Here is a 22,498-nt window from a genome sequence, read left to right as displayed (position 1 = left end):
TGCCGTACCTTACCTGTCTTAATAATTGACACCTCATCTGAGCTAGGAGTCTAAGCTCACTCTTAAAAAAGAAGATGCACAAGCACCTCAAGCAGCTCATTCACCCTGAGGGTCCAGGAGAGGTGGCATGTCCTGATCTCCTGTGGTGCCTGCATCACTCCACTGGCTCCAGGGGAAGCACAGAATGTGCCGAAGCCACGGTGCAAAGTAATGTGGGTTTCTGTAAAACACCTTCAGGGCACGTGCCAGTATGCACCCCATAGCAGATTTATCTGGTTACTTTGGGATAATTTAGAAACAGAGGGATAGGAATATCTTTTCTCAGTTTCCAGACAGCCAACCGGCTGGCATCTCGGACTGAAGCAAACACTGCTGAAAACCAAGGTCTTACAGAATCATCTGCTGCAATGGGCTGACTGGGGACACAGGAATAAAATGCAAGTTTCCCCTTGTCTCTCATTCAAGACATCATTGCACTTCAGAAAGGAAAACTCTGTTCATTCCAGGGATAATGTGAAATAGGTGTAAGAGGCAAAGATAAATGAGAAACAGATGGAAAAAAATCCTGTTCCTTACTTAAATCCTGGGATATGCAGGTTCAAGATAAGATAGTCATTGTCAGAGCCTCCTGCCCCACTCTGGATGTGATCACCAGCCACCTCCCAACCTTCACAGGACAAAAAAAGAAAAAAAAAATCAAGAAATGGATGGTTTCTGGGTCATATGGCCAAAACAATTCTGTTACCACACTTTTTTAAGCAATTCAGTATTTTAGTACCTTTTAAAGATGTCTGTTATGAACTATAGAGCAGTATAACAACGCTTTTGAATGAAAAATTTTAGTAATTAGATGAACTGCTGATTTTATAGGCAAATGTCACCTTGAAATCAGCAAAGCAAGTGGAATTCCCTGACCTGTGGTGTGCAGCTCAAGGGGGATGATCCATCTGATCTCTTCCAGCCTTAAAACAGATGAATCAATGAATCTATGTGTTAAACGTCATGCATATATTTCAGTGCCCCTCTGCTCAACAGGCATAATTCAAAGCTTGAGTTACATCAGCTTGACAGGGCGGATCAGACTGAGGAAAATGTCTCAGAGAAGGCTGGAGGTGGGAGAAGTCCCGAACGGAGCTGCTTTCACCAGTGAGCTGTGACTGCTTTCTGCTGCAATCTTAGCACATGTGCAGAGAGAAAGCTTTGAGTGCTAAATGAACAAAGATCACAGACTTTAATTAAGTTTTCCAAAAGAATTATGTGTGACCTCAAAGGGCATAGTTATCACAAAACATGAAAGGAGACAAACTAGAGAGAAGTCAAATAGTTGGGTTTTTTTCAGTGGGGATATTCATATGCATCAAAGTCTATGGTGGGATAGGTCCTTGGCTGAGGGGACTTCACAAAGGCTGCAGCTCCTGCCCTCTTCTGGTATACAAGAGATTTTTTATTTCTTCTTTGTGATATTGTGTCATTGCTTCCTACAGGAAATTTCAAGCCTGGTGCAATCGAAGAAAAGGGGGGAAACTGTGTTGTGACTCACGTAGCAAAGAGCATATTCATTTTGATGAGTGCTCCATTACAACAGTGATCAGCGCAGGAGAAAGACAGGCAGGTAACAACACAGGGAGTTTGGCTCACCGTTCATCCCATCGCACTTTGAGTTGCCAACATTAAAGCAAGACGTTTTCATGTTGCCTGGCAGGATGTTCCACCACTTGTACTCAAACCCAAGAGCTGGTTCAGTCCCAGCAGGGCAGGCTTTGCACTCTACAGGGCGAGAGGGCAGGAAAGGAAATCACACAGCCAAAGCACATCTCAAACAGTGTTTTAAAGAACATAGACATTACTTTTTTACTCTCTGGGGTAAATAATGAGCAAAGAAAATAATCTATTTCTTTGTAATTAAACAGCCAAAGACTTATCAGGACCAGAAGAGTGGAAACGAGACCAGCATTTTATAAATTGCAGATCATAATCTCGTGGTAAGTAATCTGCAACTGATCCCCCAAGCCACACTTCCTTTTTAATGGCTTCAGATGAAGGTTTGATCATACTGGCAAACATGAGTTCCCACAAAATGCTGTAGGTGACCACTGGACCAATACGTCCCAGAATCAACAAGCCAGAGTTTAGGCTAGACAATGTTGGCAGGGTACTCATCTGACAGTGCTTAAAATGAGATTTTCACAGGGCAGAACTTGGCATGGACAGGAGAATGGGTGAGGAGGAATTACTGACTGTAAAAGTTCTGATTCCCTTCTCAGAATCCCTTAAAATAACCCTCAGGATGTTTATATCAGCCAAGAAATGCATCCAGAACACAACAGGTCAACTTAGAGCAGCAATCCCTGGTAAGAAAGGACTTCAGAGAGAAAACAGGTATCCAACTCACTCTCTCCAATGTTATTTAATAAGTATTTTATGCAAAATGAACTCTGGCTTATGATGATGTGTCATTAAACTAAGTCACATGCAAGCAGACAACTGCTTTGGGGGTCACAAGCAATTTTTTTGTGGACTCCTACCCTGTGTCCCATCCGAAAATGTGCCTGGTGGACAAGGAGTACAGGAAGAGGAGGCGTTGTTGTAAAAGCCAGGATTGCAGGGTGGACAATCCTTCCTCTCTCCAGAAGGAGGTAGTGTCAATGCATCAGGGAGATCCTCTCTGCAGATCTTGGGTTCAATCCATTTGTACATGATCTGAGTCTGGAAGGAGAAGACACTGAGCTCACATGGTGTGTTAGGAAGCTTTAGGATTAAATGCACCAATCAAGGTCCCCCTTGTAAATGAAATTAGGGTATGCATAAAGTTTTAGGCCAAAACCAGACCTTGCACATCCAGGACAATAAAGAGAAGAGCACAGAAGGGAAACAGAAGTGACTGGGTTCACAGGAGATTCCAAGATTTCAGGCCTTAAGAGCAAAGCAAAAATGTGAAGCTTAAAACAATTACTACTGTTCATTCCTATTTATCTAGTGGATTTTCCCATGAAAATGTTTCTGAGGAACATCAGATAAATAATTCTAACAACTGCATAAGCAATCTCTGCATTTTAACCGTAATAACCCAAAATATAACTTCTGCATTATAAAATCCCTTTATTGGGAAGGCATCTGTTAGCAGAGAACATCACAAATTCTGCATTTTCTCCATACTGGCCTGTTCTTTGGAAAGTCCTCAATTTCTCTCCAGCCACTTTCATCTACTGAGCAAATGCCAAACCACACAGGAACTCTTCCAGCCCCTCTCCAGTCCCTCCACATTACATAAGGAGCAGTCTATGAACACTAACATGAGTCAGTCCTTGGTGTTACCATATACAACGGTTATCACCTCTCTGACATCACCTCTTTTTGACGAGACACAAGTTTTCCAACTTCAGGAAAAGGCTTAGGTGAGATGCATCACCCATGGTGTTGGGTTTCAAATTTCATCTGTCTTTGGGTCTATCCCTGAAAGGGTTTAATATCTCAAGACAAAAATTAATTGAGTTCCAGAGCTGAGAAACCCAACTGGCAAGACTTTAACCTGGCCACAGCTCCTTCTTTGGGTACTTCCACCCTTTAGTCCCAGCAGCGCAATCAGGGATCCTTGAGGCCAGAGGCATGGGTACAGAGGTTGACAGGGGAGATTTCACCTTATGAATTTGGTTCAGGGCCCTGAGCACAAACCCCTGCCATCCCGGGCATTGAGTTGCTTGCACTCAAGGTTAGCCCTCTGATAACACAGAGCTGTTCAAGAAGTATTGACCAGCTTTGAACCTGTTTGAAAAAAAAGCTGGAAGAAGCTTCAGTGCAGGCTCAGGCCTCGGCTCCTGGGAGCTGCAATTAAGCTGAGGCTCTCGCCCTTTGTCCCTGCCTGCGCTGTGTTGCAGCCATGCCAGTGCCAGGTCACGTACCCGGGTTGATCCACACCCTGACTGACCAATGAACTTGATGTCCCAGCTTGACATTGGTCCTGCCTCATCACTATGGACTTGTCTGGCAACCTTGGTTGAATCTGGTCATGGATGTTGGGTCTGCTTTGATCACTGTGCTCAGGTACTGTGGTACTGCTCCTGCTGTCAGAGTGGCATCTGGCTCCCTGCCCCTTATGGATCAGCCTGCCCTTGCTGCTCCTGCACACTGACAGGATTTTCTAGAGTATTGCTCCAGAAATGCTTCAGCAGCATCAGGGTGCACAGCATTTAAAATAAAAAGGATCAGAAGCTGGTAAAGTACCTGTGCGGTTGCCCAGAGCCCAGACACACTGTACACACTGAAGTAATCCTACTGCATCTGAGCAGAGAGAAAAGAGTCAGAGAGTGCTCACAGCCACGCAGGTGAGGGTTTCTAAGACTAGGGCTGAAGCAATCAGCCTGGGATTTTTAAAGCAGTAGATGGGTGAAAAGTCAATAGGAGTCAAGTGCCTAAATCTCCTGAGGCCCCTCTACACGTGGAGTGGGGACAGCAGAAGGGAGACAACAATCTCATGTCCAGTGAAAAACCTGGCTGATTTTAGTAAGCCATAGATCAATAGGCCTTCAGGCTGGTGCTTTACAGTCACTGTTCACCTGAAGATGGGCTGCAGAGTCAGGCGCTCTCATTGGACCGCATCACATGGAAAGATGGCTGGGGAGTACAGCAAACCTGGACTGATTTCCAGAGATGCAGAGCACTAAGTGGTGAAAGCAGTCCTGAAAACCCAGCCAGTATCTGTGCGTCTATGACACATGTTGTTGTTGCACGTGGAAGATGAAGGGTGTCTGCAGAAAGACCCACTTTGTATTCTGATGAAGTCCATCAGTGAAGGCAAAGGCCATTGAGCAGGCAGGAAGAGGGTCAACAGCAGGAGCTTATTCAATGCCAGGGAGCCTTGAATTGCACAGAGCAGTGACAGGGTAATCCGCAGGAGGCTGCAATTAAAGCAGTACCTGGGGGTGCAGCAGTGAACACTGCTGCTAATTCCTCCAGTCATTACAGGAAGCTAACAGAGCAAGAATCAGTGAGTCAAGACCAGGTTGTAAAGCCTGCCAGCTCTGGGGCTAAACTCGCTGATGCTTTGTTATTAAAGCACACAAACTCTCAGCTGCATTTTGGAACTGGCTGACCAGGAGACTCCAAAATACTCCATCCTGCCAGCAAATATTAGGCCAGCAACCTACAGGTACTATGGATTTTGACTACTTGTCAACCTATCCGGATCTAAGAGAGATGGAAAAAGGAAGAAAAGAGACAAAACAGGCCTGACCACATGTCCACACCTCTGTGAGCTCCATATCCCATTAAACAGGAGTTTCTTCTCCAAATCCCACCAAAATCCCTACGTGACTGCTGGGACAAAGGGCAGGAGAGCTCCAAAGCCAGGCTGCTCTATCAGCAGGTCCCTCTGTGAGAGATCCAGTAGATCTAAGATCTCTGGGTAAAACAATCTACCGAGAGTCCAGGTGTTCCGAGGCACCCCATGAGACAAGCACATTATTAGCAGCTAAGCTCTGCTGCTGCACATGAATACTCCCAGGCTATCTATATACCATTATTTCAACAGATCATGGGCTCTTCTTTCATGCTAAAACCAGGGGACATGATACACATCATATCTATGCAGCCAAACGCTCTGCCACCTGCAGTAGGTATGGTCATGTTCCTGTGCCATGGTAGCACCTGAATCATGCCTGGGCATTGCTGGGACAGGGCAAGTTGTCACAAGCCAAAAGTATGCCAGGAAAGACTGCTAACAGCTAAACAGTAGGGTTTGTTCTGGGACGGTACTTCAGCCTGTGGTCCAACCCTGGTTTTTTATGAGCATGGAGGTAGCACCAATGACACAGTCAGACCAATCATGAGTACAAGGAGCTCAGCATTTCACAATGACAGATCCCTTAAGCAGACCCATGACAGGTAGATTCTTACAGATGAATAAACGCTGGAGAGAAAGCAGCTAAAGGACAAGCCCAAAGCCTCAGAGAGATTCAATGCTGGAAGTGACACTGGGAAAGCAATTGGGAAAGAGATTCCTAGAAACCCTACCTTGTTTTCAAATCAAGAGGTCACAATAAGCTCAATGATCTTAAAAATAGTATCATGCCTTCTACTTACTTTTCCTTCCTTATCACACGGGGTATGGATCTGGAAAAAGTCTTTGTTTGTGCATGGAGGACGCTCTATACATGCACTGGATCCCTCATCTAAAACGAAAGGGTGAGGAACAGGATGTTAAACTATCAAATGGCCCCTGGAAACAACCATAACGAGCTTAAAATCTGGAGATTAAACTGAGTCAGCAAAAAAATACAAAACAAGAATGAAAAATCAAACTCTTAATGGAGTCTACATGAACCTTCCCCTGAACTGAAGGTGGGGAACACGGAAAATACCAGCTATGCTTGTACTGTCACACTGAAATTCATTGATTCAGTATAACCAGGGAGTCACCCAAACCCTTACACCAACCCCTTCACCTTCAAGCAGTAATTTGTGTAGTTTGCCAAGCACGGAAATATGTTCTCACTTGATAAGGAACAAAAACACTTTAACCCATTAGAAATTTCCTTACAACACTGGCCCAATTTTTCCTCTCCCCAGATATTTTTGCAAAACTCCCATTCCCATCCTGAGCACAGGCACAGGTCCCCAGTCATTTGCCATAGTCTCTGATAGCAGGTTCTGTGGTCGGTTACTGATTCTTCAAAAACTTATAAAACAACTACAAGGAAGAAAACTGAAGACATTTTGACCATGAAGAATGGATCTTGCATTATTGTGTTATTTGATGATCACCAGCTAACCACAGCTGGGAATGCAGAGGACTTTGGGGACTGGGGTTTGCAACTAGAACACTACATCTTCTAACCACACAGGAGGCAGGGATGGGCCAGGAGAGGATTTGGAAAAGAGATTCCTAGAAACATGACAAGTCTGAAGGCAGTGATGAATCCAATTCAGGTCACCGCCAACCGATAACACAAATTACCACGAGAGGGCACAGCATGACTGTTATTATCCTTCAGAACTGCTCCCTTTGAGGGCATAAAGATCTCCATCCCTTCATGTTAGCACAGATGACCTTAGCCAAGGTCGATTGTGGCCCATTATGTATATATGTGCCCTCTGCAGCTTTTGGGAAGCCCCATCTTCCTTTCCCCTATGCATATCAACTCGAGACTAAACTTCATTGTTGGATAAAACCATTCTCACATCTGCACACAGGAACAGCTTATAACCTTACGTACTCAGACTCTCCTGGTTTTGCTTAACCCATTTGATTTATGTACCTGCATAATACATTTCTTCTTTACACTTGGTGCACTCTTTAGCTCCTTTCTCAGAATAAGTATTTCTTGGACACACCTGGCACCCAGATGAACCTGGTTTGTCGCTGAAGGTACCAGGCTTGCACGCGAAGCATTCAGATGTATATGCAACTCCTGTAAGGTAAATTACAGATAAAGCACTGAAATACAGAGAGGTATGCTCCATAACTACTGCCCACCTGCTTATGGGGGAAAGCAAGCCAGGTGGGTAACACAGCTTAAAAATCACAGGCTTTCACCACTCTAGACACTTTGGCTTTGCTGACTCTTGATTTAGGTCTTTGCTCTTCAGTGCAAGTCTGGCCTATGTAGGAACCTTATATGACACTCCAAGTTTGATTACACTTAGAACAGGACCAAAAGAGCAATACCACATTAATTAAATTACTTAAATAGTAATTTAACTGTCACTGTTGTGAAATATACATCCATTTATCAGTGTTGAGAGGCTTAGCAATAAGCATGGTCTTGCTATACTACATTAAAGAAAACCTGTTTATTCCTTTTTCTCTCTATTTGCTAAGGCAGTCTTCTCCAGTAGAAGGCACCATTTACCAGCTAAATTAATTTTTCAGCCTTTCCCTGACTGGAGTTTTGCTGTTCTGTTTCTGCACTTTAGAGGAGGAGACAGGGGACAAGGGCGCTAAAAAAGCTACTTTGGTGCTGTAGGCACACCAGTAGAAATGGCACTTGGCAAACACTGAGACCAAAGAGTGAGATAAGACCTAAGCGGCAAATATCACTTACCTTCAATTGTGATGTTTTTCACCAGAACTGGTTTTACTACTTTGGACCCCATGAGAATCCCTGTTGTTCTCCAGTATAATATATTGCTACCTGATTTCAGAGTTACCTGCAACAATATGCATGACAGTTAGCGGACATCCCCTCACCAAGAAACTGTTTTATTTCTTATTTCCATTACTCATATTTCTTGAATCCTCACAGCAATCCTGGCTTTTCCTAAGCTGCTTAGTGAGTCAAGAAGTAAAGGGGACACAGCTAGGCAGATGCTGTAGAGACATCTCTAAGGAGTGCCACAGTGGGTTTAATAAAAAAAGCTGCTCACACCCCAGTTTTATGGAAAAACACCAAGAGCTGCTTCTGACTTTGTTGTAAGCAGAACTGGGAAAAAGCTGTTCCTGCTTTTATCCAGCTACCCCTGGCACTCAGGAGCTTTTATCTCTAGCTTTATGTTCGGATACAGTCAATCAGTTTGTTTTTAAAGCCTTGAGATACACTTTTATAAAGAAACCCAACACGACCCAGAGTTCAAAAATCCAGGCTCAGAAGTGAGTTTTGTTTATAGGCTTTAAAAATCAAGCTCTGCCTGCTTCTAACACTACAGCATCATGATCAGTAAGCCAGGCACAAACCATGAATATCCCCAGCAGCAGTCCTATCCCTCCTGCTCATTTCTGACCCCAAGCAGCAGATGAGATGCAGAAAACAACTCAGTTTCCAACTGCTTTGACCTACTTGCCTTCACAGCATGGCTCAGCATAACCCCCGTGCTGGCACAGGAAGGGTGCTGGGTTGGTGGTATCATGGCTGGGATAAGGAGGAGGAGGAAGGCAGGAACACTTCTTTCGCCATCAGTGTTGATGCCTGCTGCCTTCAACTCACCTGTGTAACTACAGTATCACTCTACTTACTGAAAGCAGCAGGTTTACCAAGACCCTGCCTGGCCTGCAAAGCTGTACCATATCTACTAGCCCAGTACAAGACGCCTACTGCCAACACAGTGATGTTGGCAGCACTGGCCTGAAGGTGCTATATTTTCACACAAGAAGAGGGATAAACTCTACCTGCACAATGGCCCAGGATAATGAGATTTACAGCAGTGCTGTACACTCCTGGCAGGACGACACTTTTTGTTCACCCAGGATAGAGTCCAAAAATTCAGCAAAGCGGAGATACAGCATATTGCATCTCCCAGTCCCCAAACACCTACTGTCCCGGGGGGCAGAGGAGAGCTGGGTTCCCGCAGGTAACAGCAGAACTGCAACTATATTGAATCAAACATCATGTTGTGTGGTGTAGAGATACCCAACATCAGCTCTGGTGCAGCAGGACTAGCATGCTGAAAGCAGAGGCTGCAGCAACTGGAAAACTGGGCTCAGAGGAGCCACCATGGTAGGATTTGCAATGCAGACAAAAGCCTCGAGGAGAGCCAGAACAGTCATCTCACCTATCTCGTGTGTCTACATTTCAGCCAGGCATCCAAGCAACCTTCGTAGTCAGTGGAGACACTTGCACATCCCAGATGATGAGCTCAGATGGCACCATCTCCCGTGCAGACACTGTCTACATCTCTCAGCTCACCCAAGTCGATGCCCTGGCCTTGGACCTACCCCTCAGCCCATGCCACTCATGCCTCCTCACCCAGCTCTCCTGCCTCCCAAAGTGACTCACGTGGGGCTTGCACCTGAGCTAACAGGCACTGCCAACCAGAGCTGGCTCGGGAATACAGTTTCTCCTCCAGGGGCATAAGCAGACCATGGAAAACAGAGACCAGGCTGCTGTCTATGCCAATAGAAAGCCTTTTTCTTCTGGCATAATGTCACCTATGCTAGGCCTTTGCCGGCATGGCTCTGGGAATTAGGGTATGGTGGTATAGTGGAAACCAGGCATCAGCATGAGATAATGAGTTGGTCTACACATGGTCCGTGCACCAAACAAACTCAGCCAGCTGGGTCACAGGCCAGCCAAAGGGCTGCCGCTCCCAACGTGGACATGCTTCTATCAGTGCTGTGGGAGCCACCCTGGTGCTGACAGCTTTTCAACCGGGTAGGTCACACCGGAGAACAAGCTGGGTGCAGTCCAGCTCTTCAGCACACATTTGAGAATAAAATGCCCGTCCTGCCTGCCTCCATATACACACACTGCTCGCACCGCTCTGCTGAGCAACAGGGAATAATCTCGTGCTCTCATGAGCAAACAACTGTTGTAGAAGATTTCAATTATAATCATGCAGAGTGACTGTGGCATGTGGATTTGCATAAATCTATTTAACTTCATAAAGCACTTGATTCAAAGCCCAGGAAAATCAATACAAAGTCTTGCAACTATATCATTTGCTTTGGGATCAGCCCCTTAGAGATCTCGGTGGCTTTGCCCACAATACTAGGCAAGCTGGGCTTCTTCAGATGCATTCACAGGATCTGGCCCTTGTTTGCTCTCTGCTCAGAGGAAATCACAGATATTTATAAATGAAAAAAAGCTTCATGAAAGAATTTTTTACACACTTACAGAATGAGAGCCCCATTCCCCATTGTCTGTTAGCTTCACCCACTTGTCTGCCGTGGACTCCATCTCTTTGCACTGGTCATTTTGTATCTGTTAATTAAAAACACAAGATCAGTGACCATAATCAGATGCATCTCTCTGTCAGCATAACGACTGCTGGCAGGGAATGATAAGATTCAGCTTTGTTCCTGTTGTCTACATATTTAGGACAGCAGCTGCCTTATTTGTGGGGAAAAATACCCAACAACTTTCAAAACCTGCTAGCAGCTTAGCAGTGCCTCCAATGACCACCTCTGATGCAGATGGAAAAAAAGAGCAGGAGGAGAAGATCTCAGCCTTGTCTTCTTGCTATCTGGTCAGACTCAGATGCTGAGCATCTTGTCTTAGCTGCCTCCTCCTTCTCTTTAGCCCACTAAGACCCAATTCTCTAAATTCCAAAGGCCAATCGAAAGCCAAGGGCTTCTGAGTCAGAGGGGAGGTAGGAGTGGACGGGCCAAAGCTAGAAGACAAACTGCTTTCTCTGCAGCCAGTATCTGCTACGTCTTTGGCTCCCTGCCATCTGACCTCACTAGGGATGAGAGTAACGTTATCAGGGGAGAGGCAACATGCCATGGAGAGTCTGCCCTGGCAGAAGTGTGAGGTTGATTGTCCTTCACCCAGGTCCAGCACAGCTCAGCAGCCTTTCCTCGCAGTAGGGTTTGGTGCATGGCCTCACAGTGGTCCACTTCCTTCTTCTCATAACTGTCTTCTCTGAAGAAAAAGTATTAAGTCCCTTTGAGGCACAAGTTCAATTACTCAGCTTTTATTCCACCAGGGAGAAAGGCCAGTTCAAGACTTTCAGAAGACCTGGGGTCAAGCATCCTCCTCAAAGTTGCTCCACGTCAAGACTGGTCGCATAACCTCACACCCTTCAAAGCATCTGTGCATTTAATTCCCATCTAGATCAAAAGCACTGAGGAAAAGAGGTGAGAAGAAGCACCTAAGTATAAGGTAGATCCCTAATTATCTTGTGCAATCTGAGCTACAGCGTCTTTGTGCCTCAGTTCTCATCTGCAAAAAGGAGATAAGAATATATAGTCTCTTCTCACAAGGTGTAAAGGGCTTCAATATATAAAGAGCCTGGGAAGGACAGGCTGCAGAAGCACTGGGTATCTAACAAGAAGCATCCACACTTACTTCCCACGTTTGAGGACATCTCCTTGCTTACCCTCAGACTGGCAATGCAGCCACCTGCGCCTGGAGAGCCCAAAAACTTCACCATTTCCCGGCAGCCTGCAAGCCACTGTCACTGAAATGTCACTGTCCAGAGCTCAAGTGTCATTGTTAAATATATTTAAGCACAAAGACATACTGGAGAAACAAAAGGGACTTTTAGAGGATTGTTAAATATGGTTTCTCTGCAATACTGAGGCTGACTAGGAATTATTTACATGAGCATTTCTATAAAGGACTGCACCACTCACTGCTTCTTGAACAGGGAATGATAAATTTAAGGTGAATGAGTGGGATATGGATAAAAGTAATATTCAAAAAGCCATTTTCAAAGCCAGTGCTCAGAGAAACAATATATTTGCTCCATTGCAGGAGTAGATCAGTCAGTCAGTCAAGCAACTGGAGCTAGAATTCATCATCCTGGCACATTCATCTGACAGCAGAAAGCATATTTGCTGCTTTCTCCCCATGAAGGAGGCAGAATGGTCTAATATAAAAGTGAAATGGTTAAATATTATTGCCTGCACTGTCTGTTATCAAAGTGCAATAGATTGCACTGATGTAGCAGCAAGAGGGTGCCTCCAGCAGGTTATTTTTGTCTTCCTTTCCCATCTTTACTAAGGATAAGGATACTTCACACTTTTCTCCGAGCTTCAAGAAACATTAACCAACACCAGCTAAGGCTTCGCACTCCTGTGAGATACCACGAGCTGTGTTTTTCAGATGAAAACCAGAGCTCACCAGACAGGGAGAGAGGCAGTAATAGAGGAGGTTGAAAAATTCCAGTCATCTCCTGCTCTCAGTTGCTCTCTCATTAAGTTTTTTTCTGTCCCAAATGGCAGATACAACATGTCAGGGAAAGCAACCTGTTGGTGAAACCTTCCAAAGCATCTCGGTGACGTGGAGGATCTGCACCACACTGCAGAGCTTGGTGCTGGCAACCCCCTGCTCCTTGGACCCCAATCAGTCCATCCACGTGGGCAGAGCAGGGCTGTCCTTCCCATTCGGGTCCCTGCTGATCAGACTGTTTTAGTAATTTGGGTACAGCGCGGTGCAAGCCCAGCCAGGCTGCTCCCATTTCAGAGCTAATGACCCCCAATCCCTCCATTTCACAGTGTGGATGTGTCCTTAGAGCCTAATTCCTACTGAAAGTCATCTGAATTTTTACTCCTAAATCTCTTTGGAGAACTGTTGTTTCTGGGTTGTTTCTTTTGTTTTGTTTTTTTTTAAGGATCACCCTTTTGTCTCTTCTCCTGCTTTTCTTTTCATCTTAATTGCTACAACCTAAATTGACCTAAAACTAAAGCTAAAGTTTCCACATACTAATACCTTGGAGCACCTCAGGTTCTGGATGCCTACTTTGGAAGGAGTCTTTTTAAACGTCAAGTCCCTTCAAAGGCATCTCAAGTCAAACACCCCCAAAATGAAGCATCTACCACCAACAGTTGTCTCATTAAAGGCTGGGCTAACAGGGGCAGTCATGACCCCCAATGGAAAAATCCCAGTGCATGGTAGAAAGGATCAGTTTAGCATGAGTTTTGAAGCTGAAATATGCCAAAAGGCAGCATAAATGACAGAAAGAGAAGAAGATTTTTTTTATCTTGTTCAGCAATAACAAGCTATGAACATGTGGGTAATGTAAAGGGAGGAAAAAGCTGTTTCAACTGGTCTTTATCTGGATTGAATTTTTACAATATAAGGTTGGATTCACCATATAAAAGGCCTTACAAAAAATTCAAAGAAGATGTTGTTGTCAATATACTGGTATTCGAAGAAGACAGAACCGGATTTCTTCAGGTGCACAGCATAGATGAGAGAAACTGTACAATCATCCCTGTTCGACTCTATGTAATTCCCTCGAGGCGTCCACGAAGAGCTGATGAACATAAACAAAACAAGCCTCAGCTGAGATCACAGACACTGAGGAGACTTTTCTTACACTACATGTTACTTAATAAAGAACCCAGAATCCCACAATAGATAACTGCTGTGAATTTACAACTTTATTACTGGATTCCCATATATTCATGTAAATATAATACTTTTCATTAAAACCGTGCATGGGAAAAGATATGGTACTAGAAATTTAGGACCCAGCCTACATAGGAAAGGTTTATTATCCATAGGTTCAACATACTTTCAATTATACTCACGAACAGCCTTCTGCAACCACCATGGGTCTCTAAATAGGCTGTGAAAGTACCTTTTAGCCACATTTACTATACCATGATCCTGGAGCTTTCCAGCTACAAATAAGAGCAGCTCCAGGCTGGCCTTAGACTCACTAGCTGCTGATGAGACCAAGGAGACCACGGTGATGGCAAAGAGGTGGCAAAAAATTTTGCTTTCCAGCCACTCTTGTTTGCCATTACTAGGGCTGGTTACCCTCTGGGGAGCTTAGATGAGTCATTAAGCTGGCTTTGTGCTGCTGAGCCGTCTCAGGTTTACCCATGGCTGCGTAACCCAGATGCAAACAGAACTTCTTACTTGTTGCAGCTGTCGGCTTTATTCTCAGCTGAGCCAACCGCCGTGTCCATGAAAGTCGCCACGTTGGAGAATCCTGCCGGCAGCTCATCCCACTCGTCAAACTTGATCCCACTGCCCAGCGAGTAGGTCCCTTCTGCACATTTGCTGCACACCTGGTTCTTCATCTCCAGGTACTCGCCAGAGGCACAGGAGAAAGCTGGGGAGACAATCATTTCCAACATATGAATGGAGAAATTTATCCCAATTAATTTCCATTATTTTTTTGCCACTTAATTAATTAAGAGTGAACTGTCATTAGAGGAATGCCCCAGCCCCAGGAACACAAAAGCTGAACTACTAACATTGGCTACAAAATTGAGATGTTCACCAGTGCCTGTTTTTTCACCGACACAGCAGCACTGAAACCAAATCTCAGATGACGGCTCCTGATTTGCAGCTTGTCTCCATTGGCAAAACAAGATTTCAGAAACGAAATGTCTACCCACAGACTGTGTCCAAAAGCAATTTGTGAAAATGAGGACTTGTAATACACTTCTCCTCACCTTTGCTCACCCGCCTGTTATACCTTGAACTCAATTAAAATCACCAGCACCTGAGAGCCAGAGCAGACTTGTCTCACCCACCTGTATGGTAGCTAAGAAGAGTGCACAGCAGCACGCTGACTGTAATATAACACTACAAAACTCAGTTGAGAGTTGCAGACCTAATCCAAGGCTCTCTCCACATTTGTCCTCACATGGGCTGCCTACAAAGCCTTGAACGTCTTGCCTGATAGACCAGGTGGTCTTGGAAAAGATCACCAACGGGCCTGTGTCTTGCAAATGGTGATCTTTGACTGGGGTGATATTAGCATGCTGAGAAAATAAACACTGGTTGCCAGAACAGCAAAGACAGTACTCAAACATATGTAACTAGGGAAAGTATAATTTAGAAGGAATGTTCATAAAGTGATTTTTTTACTGATGTCTTTAAAATTACTTTCTCCAAGTAACTATATATCCCTTGTTCCAGTCTTATCACATCTCTACCTGCTAAGGGAAGAATACTCCCATTATATAGAGGAAACCTGGAGAGCAGCTGAAGTTCTGTAAGCCCACGGAGCCCCGTGTCTGTGTCAGGAATCGTAACTCCTGCCTGGATGCTCATTTCAACGGCAGACCATCCCGCTTTCCCCCAGCCCCATGCTGTACCATGTCCTCTCTGAGACTGAACATCCTGGATGGAAAACAAATGAGTGCTTTCTGCAGAACATAATATTTCCTACGTTGCTTGCAGATTTTTAAACTTAACTGTGCCAGTCTAGCCAAAGCAGGATTCAGAGCAATGTACACAACTTGCATCCCAAGAAATGGTAGGATTTTTTACTGTTTCACGCATGCCACGTTGTGCGGTGACAGATATTTCATACACTCACTTTGACAGACATAAACTTACTAGCCTGAGAAACTGTAGGACGAGACCAGACTGCTAGCCAAATGGTGAAACTGGCCCAAAACAACTGATGCCAGTTGAAGTCCCAGCATATGCAGTTTTATAGATGTGCTGATGTTTATCTAACTGCAGAAAAACTTGTTTGACTGTGAGTACTTTGCTAAAGACGGGGCTGTATAACACTAATTTCCATCTGAATCCAACTGCAGTTCAGGCTCCCATTTCTGTGCTGGATCCTGCAGCACTTTTTTGTGTAATTGTCCTTGATGGGCAGCACTGGAATGCAGATAAAAGGTCCATTTTGATGGAAAGATCTGCCAAAGGGACATTTTTCCCTCTTGGTCTGATCAGCATACTCTGAATTTGAACCAGTGGACTTCAAGCCAACAAATCTGTTTTTCTAACCCCATCGCTCACTGGTGATGGACCAAGAAAGAAAGTGGGCAGGAGCCTAGCAGGGACGGGTGCTGGGGTGGGTGTATACAAGGAAATTCTGCCGCAACGGATTTCCATGAAAGACTGACAGACAGGCAAAAAATCCACCCTCAGTGGGGGCAAGGGGTTTTCTGTTGGCAGTGGCACATGATAGAGTGGTACGGCTAACATCCCATCTGTCTACCTCTGCGACCTCACTCAAGCCATAGGATGTACCTGCAGCTGAGGTCAGAAGCACAGCTTTTTTCAGAGACCCGGAGAAAGGTCGCGAGCACTTCCCCATGTGTCTGAACTGAGACCACATGTTGTACAGCTTTTCACCCTAAATGCATACAGGTGTCCTGACTCATTGCTTTAGCACTATTAATTAATCCTGCTTTATTTTTTTTCTTTTGAAGGGTGCAGAGAGAAGCCATCAGGAAGGGAAGTAAAAAAGCAAGCTCCCTCATGACATATTCAAATCCTTTAACAGTTTCAACTTTTTTTTTTTTAAGAAAGTTAAATAGCAAGAAATGGAGAGTGCTGCCTAACCACACATTCCAGATTTGTGAATTTCAAATAAGGACTCAGTAACTGTGAGCAATTCGCTGCCATAATGAAGATGCAGAAGGCGGCAGAGCTTCCTCTTCCATTACAGTGAGGTTGAGCAGAGATTATTGCTTTAACCAGACTAATATCCTTTAACTCCTTGCAACCTGATCATTTTAGAGAATAAAATGGTACAAGAAATCAGGCAGGCTGCCATGCAGGACACTGCCATCCATCGCTCACCCTCCAGGAGAGAGATGAGCCTTTTTCTTATTTACGTGAGGAATTACCTTCTTTCCCTTTTCTAAGAATTGTATTTCAAAGGCAGCAGCATTTCCCGTCAAAACACATACATCTGCAAGCAAACTAGCTTTGAGCATGCCAGCTGCTTGCCAGGTTCAATTTGGGGCTGAATGTGGCTAATGGCAACACGAACCACTTTCGACATTGGAACAGATGCATCATTTGGTCTCGTTCCAGGCAGTCGGGAGCGGCTGGAAGGGGATGGGGAGAAAACACAGTGTGTGATGAGCACGGAGATAGTCTCCTCTCCTAGTGTCACACAACTTGCTCTTCCAGCAAGGGACCAAAAGCCAGGCCAATCCCTCTTTAATCTAAGCGGCATCAATTCAGGAGTCCATCCCAGCTGGAGACAGGCAGGTTGTGGCCATGCCCAGAGACCCTGCAGAGCAGATGTCCCCTGCCATGGGCCAGGAGGCACTTGCCCGGGGTGGGGACAGGGCACAAACAGACGATCCGTCCCGGGGCACTGGCGCTTTGCCTTGCTCGTGGCTGCTCCATCTCACTAAGACGTAGCTGAGCACAGATCCAGCGCTGACTAGCGACCGCTTGTCCACAGAAACGGTAGACATTATCGCAGCACCGCTGTGTTTGTGGGGGTGACACATGCAAGGTGCTGTCAACAGGAAGGACAGCATCACCACATAGGAGGTTAAGGTGTGATGTGAAGTTTTGGGAATCTAAATCATATATTTTAGGTGTGTGCTCTGATTCGTCCTCCACTAAACCCTCCCTCTTGCTTCAGACTCCAGAGGGAAAATTAGTCCCCTGGCTTAGAGGTAGCCTTTGTGAACGCTATCTGCCCCCGACCCCAGAGCCCATTTGTTTAAGCATTTGATACTTAATTTTCAGAGAAAACATCTCTATTGAATAACTCCTTACATGTCTACCCTGTTTCAGAAAACAGAACTAAGGCTGCTAAATCATGTAGACAATTCTGAAAATCTTTTCCAGAATTGACACTATTGATCCTGTTTGGACATCACTATTCCCCTCCCTCTCAACTGCAAACTTTCCTGTTACACCTTTCAAATATCAGTTTGGGTGCTACACGCCAACTTACACAGAGCAACACACATTGTGAAGACTGGATTTGATCTTCTTTCTTTCTATGAAAAAACACTGTGAAACGCATTAAAAGCTTTCATGGCTTGCCCCATCATGGGCATTCTTAACACTGGGAGAACATTTTCAGAGGCAGTTAGGAACAGCATGACATACTGTGGTGCTGGATACACTGATGCCTTCAGTAGCTCCAGTGAAGTCGATGCAATTATTGGTGATTTGCAGCTGTAGCTTTCTTAAAATAAATACAGAAGAAAAAAAAAATGTTGTGGTTTGTACAGGCGATCAGTCTTGGTCACAAAAGATGCTGTAAAGTACTGTTAGACAGACACTGCCACAGGCAGCCACACACATTCATACATGCATGCAATAAAGCTGACACCGAATTCACTTCATAAAAGATTAACAAGAACTACAGTACTAATACCCACCGAAACCATTGTATGAGTCTTGTCAAACAGACTTCATTTCATTCTTTAAAAGGATTACAGGTCACTTGATAAAGGTGACTGAGTGGATATAATAGACTTAGGGTTTCTAATACAGTTAACTTAGTTTTGCATGTCATTCTGATGAGGAAGGTAGTACCACACAACACCAGTAAGGCACATCTTAAATGGATTAAGAACTGCCTGAGTAACAGATCTCAGACAGGGCTGTTGGTGGAAAACCATCACTGAGCAGGGAGGAAGGGGGCAGTTCTGGCTGCCCCGGGACTGAGTCTGATGGCTGTCCACATTTTTATCAACAATCTGCAGGCAAGTAGAAAAGGAATGGTATTAAAATTGGCAGGTAAGAGACTGTTGTCAAGCCTGAGCCCACTCAAAATCAGTGTGTTTTAACAGAGTCAAAGGTAAAGACAAGCCACTGAAGGCAAGGAGTGTCAGCCCTGCCTGCAGAAGGCTGAAACGTATCCCGGAGAGCAGCAAGCCTGAGGGTCGGAGTGGACCCATCATTCATCAAGAGATTCCACTGTCAAGACATGCAAAAAGGCGCTAGTGAGATCTGTGGATGTATTTAGCGGTAGAGGTAGAGATGTGTGGGGTGAAACATGTGTGTTACAGGCAAGATCATTCTAATACTGAATGTAGTTGTGATTCGGCATCTTTAAGAGGTCAATGCAAAACAAAAGGACTTTAAGTGCTTTTAAAATTAGGAGTAATGTCTTGTAGTGAGAGATCTGAAGTGCTCAGTCTATTTAGTTTATCAAAAGAAGACTGAGAGTCAACTTGATTAATATATAAGCATCTCCAGGGGGAGAAAACACAGGATCCTACTGGACTCTTTAATCAAGCAGAGAATTGCATAAGAAGAACTACCTTCTGGAAGCTGAACCCAGACAAATTCAGATTGGAAATAACACACACATTTTTAATATGAAGAACAACGGATTGCTGGAATAATCTGTCAAGCATGTGACGGACCCTTTGTCTCTCAAGTGCTTCGTACCATAACTGGACACCATATGGAAGAAAAGCTCACGCCAAATACAAATTATCAGCCTCAGCATCAGCCTAACTGGATGCATTTTAATGGCCTGCGAGGTCAAACTAGCGAATCCAATTAATCCCCCTCCTCTTAAACTCTGTGAGTGGAGAGTGATGGTATCTTACCTCCCTCCTGGGACACACCACGGATGTGGGGCATCCTGAAGCAGAAGCCCTGCCTACTGTGTAACCACTTCCAAGGAGTGTTTGCAATAGCTTACTTTGCAGATCTGATAGCACTTTACAATCACTTTGCAGACATGGAAACGGCTCCCTAGAGGGCAAAACAGACCATAAACAGGCTTGCCTCATTTGCCCTTTGACTGCAAGGCTCCAGGGTCACATTCTGCCTTTTAGTACAGCTGTGGCCCTCTCAGTTATTTTGGTGGACTCAATGTTAGTTGGCACATTTCTCTTCTAGTAACTGATCCTAACAATCACACGTTGCTTAACTTTCTGATGCTGGGGGTCAGGACAGGCTTATCGTGAACACAACTAGACTGACAGAGTAGATCCTCACATGTATATTACTACTCAACTACTTCTGAAGTTTGAAACCTGCCTTTAGAGTGTTTTCTTATATCGACTATCTCCCAGATATTGCCATGATGTGAGAGGGATTTTACCAGAAGGTTAATCAAAGCTGCTTCAATGCTCTGCATCCTCCAACACCAAACTGTTAATATATTCAGTTGCCTCCTGGCCATGCAGCCCTGGCCACTCAGTCTTACACCTTCCTTCAGCTAGCTTCCCATCCCACACCACTTGGACCCACTACTTCTGCCTCTATCATTCTTCTCAGCAGTCGTTTTTCTCCAGGCATTTCCCACTTATGATACCTAAAACTATTTCAGTTCTGTTTATTCTGTTGCCACTGAGCACGTGCACATTCATGTGTATCCTTCTGTGTCCCCCTGGCTCTCAACACATTACAATTTAAAAAAAAGACACAGGACTGGATTTTGCTAGATTATAACAACAGTAGAAGGGGGTAGCAATGGAGCAATTCTACCTAAACCAGTGAAAATACACAGGAAAAAGAACCTCAGACACTGGCTTTCCATCTCTCCCCCCTCCATTCCTATGTTGTTCATCCAAAGCCCCACTGCCTGGGATTCAGGTGAGATGCTGCCATGTCCCGCAGGCAGAGTCTGGACTGAGCTATCTCAGCCTCCCATGGGCAGAGGTGAAAAATGTAACTCAGAAAGGAAATGTGAGGTTGGCAGCATCCCGCAGCTGTCCCTCTGAACAGCTGCTGGGTTCAGCAGACACATATCACAAACGTGGAGGGGAAGATGTGGCCAAGGACAAGTACATAGAGGCATCTGTTCAGTGATACCCTGGGACATTGGGGTCCACACAACATGGAACAAAGGACCAACCAAAATATGGGATGAGGAAAAAAAAAGAAAGCCAAAGGACAAGAGGAAATCATTGCTTCATTATTAATGTTTCCTATAATCTCAGCCAGCTTCAGAATGTCTTCCGTGAATAACTTATACGAGGTTTCTCCAATAGACTGTGAATAATTGATGTTCGTTTTCTTCAGTCATTATACCCCAATGTGTTATCAGGAACCAGACTGAATCTTAATTTAAGAAAAAAGTCTGTCAAGGCTGTTTAGGCTTGACATGTGATCACACTGAAAGCTGACATAACTTGCGGAAGAGTACCTTCTGTGGAAGAGACCCTTCCTTTTCTTAAGAGTAAATAATTTTTCCTTTTATCCAAGAAATTACAAAATAAAGCAACACTTTTTCCAGTTCACCTCTTTGACGGGAATAGTACCATTTTCCCTAGCTGGCCTGGCACATAGGACAGTTTTATTATCACTTTTATTTCATCATTTGGATGCTGAAAGGCGTGGATTTGGAATGGAAATACTCAATAAATCCATGAAAGTGTGGCATAGAGTGGAGGAAGGCAGTCATCACCAAGAGGTTAGCAAGCACATTTGCTGCCAGGGTTATAACAACCATCCTAATGGCTCAGCACTGCAGATGGCAGGAAACATACCTCGAGGTGAATGAGTAGCTCTCCAGGCCCCACTGACTCCATCAGGCCTATTTTGGTTGCTTACCAACCAAAGTGTTCGGTGCAAATGGCTTCTAGTGCTATTTGAGATGTCCTCTGTGCACACACACACACACACACTGTGCTTGCCTCTCATCCCTTTACCAAGCCATAGCAAATCTCAAGGTCTTGCCAGTTGCTTTGCTGTTGAAAGAGAAATCAGTGACTCAGAGGAAGCTGTGTTTAACTGATTCAATTACATCGTGTACACAAATAGGGTGAAGAAATCATCAAAAGACACTAAGGCCAACCTTTCTCTTGGAAGTCTCAATATACACATCAATATGCAGTTCCTGGTAACTGTCTCCAGGAATTAAACTCTGTGGGTTCAGTGCAAACACTTCTGCTTTTTTAACTATTTACCTAAAAGAATTTGTGCTTCAAAAAGCCAACAATGGGACCTTTTCTGCAAAGACAGTGTATTGCTCATGCATAGAGGAAAAAATCTGGAAAAATTACTTGAAAAACTGGGGTTATCTCTCAGGGTAACAATATGCATTAGGAAAACATCCAGATGGAAATGCCATCACAAAATGTAGCCTCAAGCCTCAGTCCAGCTGAGAAACTTGCACCCTCAGTAAGTTTGCAGATGACACCAAATTGGGCGGGAGTGTTGATCTGCTCGAGGGTAGGAAGGCTCTGCAGAGGGACCTGGACAGGCTGGATCGATGGGCCCAGGCCAACTGTATGAGGTTCAACAAGGCCAAGTGCCGGGTCCTGCACTTCGGCCACAACAACCCCATGCAGCGCTACAGGCTTGGGGAAGAGTGGCTGGAAAGCTGCCCAGCAGAGAAGGACCTGGGGGTGCTGGTCGACAGCCGGCTGAAGATGACCCGGCAGTGTGCCCAGGCGGCCAAGAAGGCCAATGGCATCCTGGCCTGTATCAGAAATAGTGTGGCCAGCAGGAGTAGGGAAGTGATCGTGCCCCTGTACTCGGCA

General features: G+C 44.8%; 1 protein-coding gene across 2 annotated transcripts in view; it reads right to left on the bottom strand.

Annotated features, from left to right (window-relative positions):
* Positions 1-22,498, bottom strand: part of ELAPOR2 (endosome-lysosome associated apoptosis and autophagy regulator family member 2) — a 110,019-nt gene that overhangs the window by 21,714 nt on the left and 65,807 nt on the right. For both annotated transcript variants that reach the window (XM_076358040.1, XM_076358126.1), the window contains exons 3-11: positions 14,241-14,436; positions 13,482-13,629; positions 10,545-10,631; positions 8,040-8,145; positions 7,254-7,406; positions 6,079-6,167; positions 2,526-2,706; positions 1,639-1,767; positions 577-667 (exon numbers count right to left, since the gene is read on the bottom strand). In XM_076358040.1, the coding sequence (XP_076214155.1) occupies positions 577-667; positions 1,639-1,767; positions 2,526-2,706; positions 6,079-6,167; positions 7,254-7,406; positions 8,040-8,145; positions 10,545-10,631; positions 13,482-13,629; positions 14,241-14,404 (1,148 nt within the window). In that variant the 5' untranslated portion in view covers positions 14,405-14,436. The remainder of the gene's footprint in view (positions 1-576; positions 668-1,638; positions 1,768-2,525; positions 2,707-6,078; positions 6,168-7,253; positions 7,407-8,039; positions 8,146-10,544; positions 10,632-13,481; positions 13,630-14,240; positions 14,437-22,498) is intronic.

The sequence above is a fragment of the Aptenodytes patagonicus genome, chromosome 1 (assembly GCF_965638725.1).
Source record: "Aptenodytes patagonicus chromosome 1, bAptPat1.pri.cur, whole genome shotgun sequence".
In the NCBI taxonomy this organism is placed as follows: domain Eukaryota; kingdom Metazoa; phylum Chordata; class Aves; order Sphenisciformes; family Spheniscidae; genus Aptenodytes; species Aptenodytes patagonicus.
The sequence above is the reverse complement of the archived record's forward strand: the minus strand, read 5'-3'. Positions and strand labels throughout refer to the sequence as shown.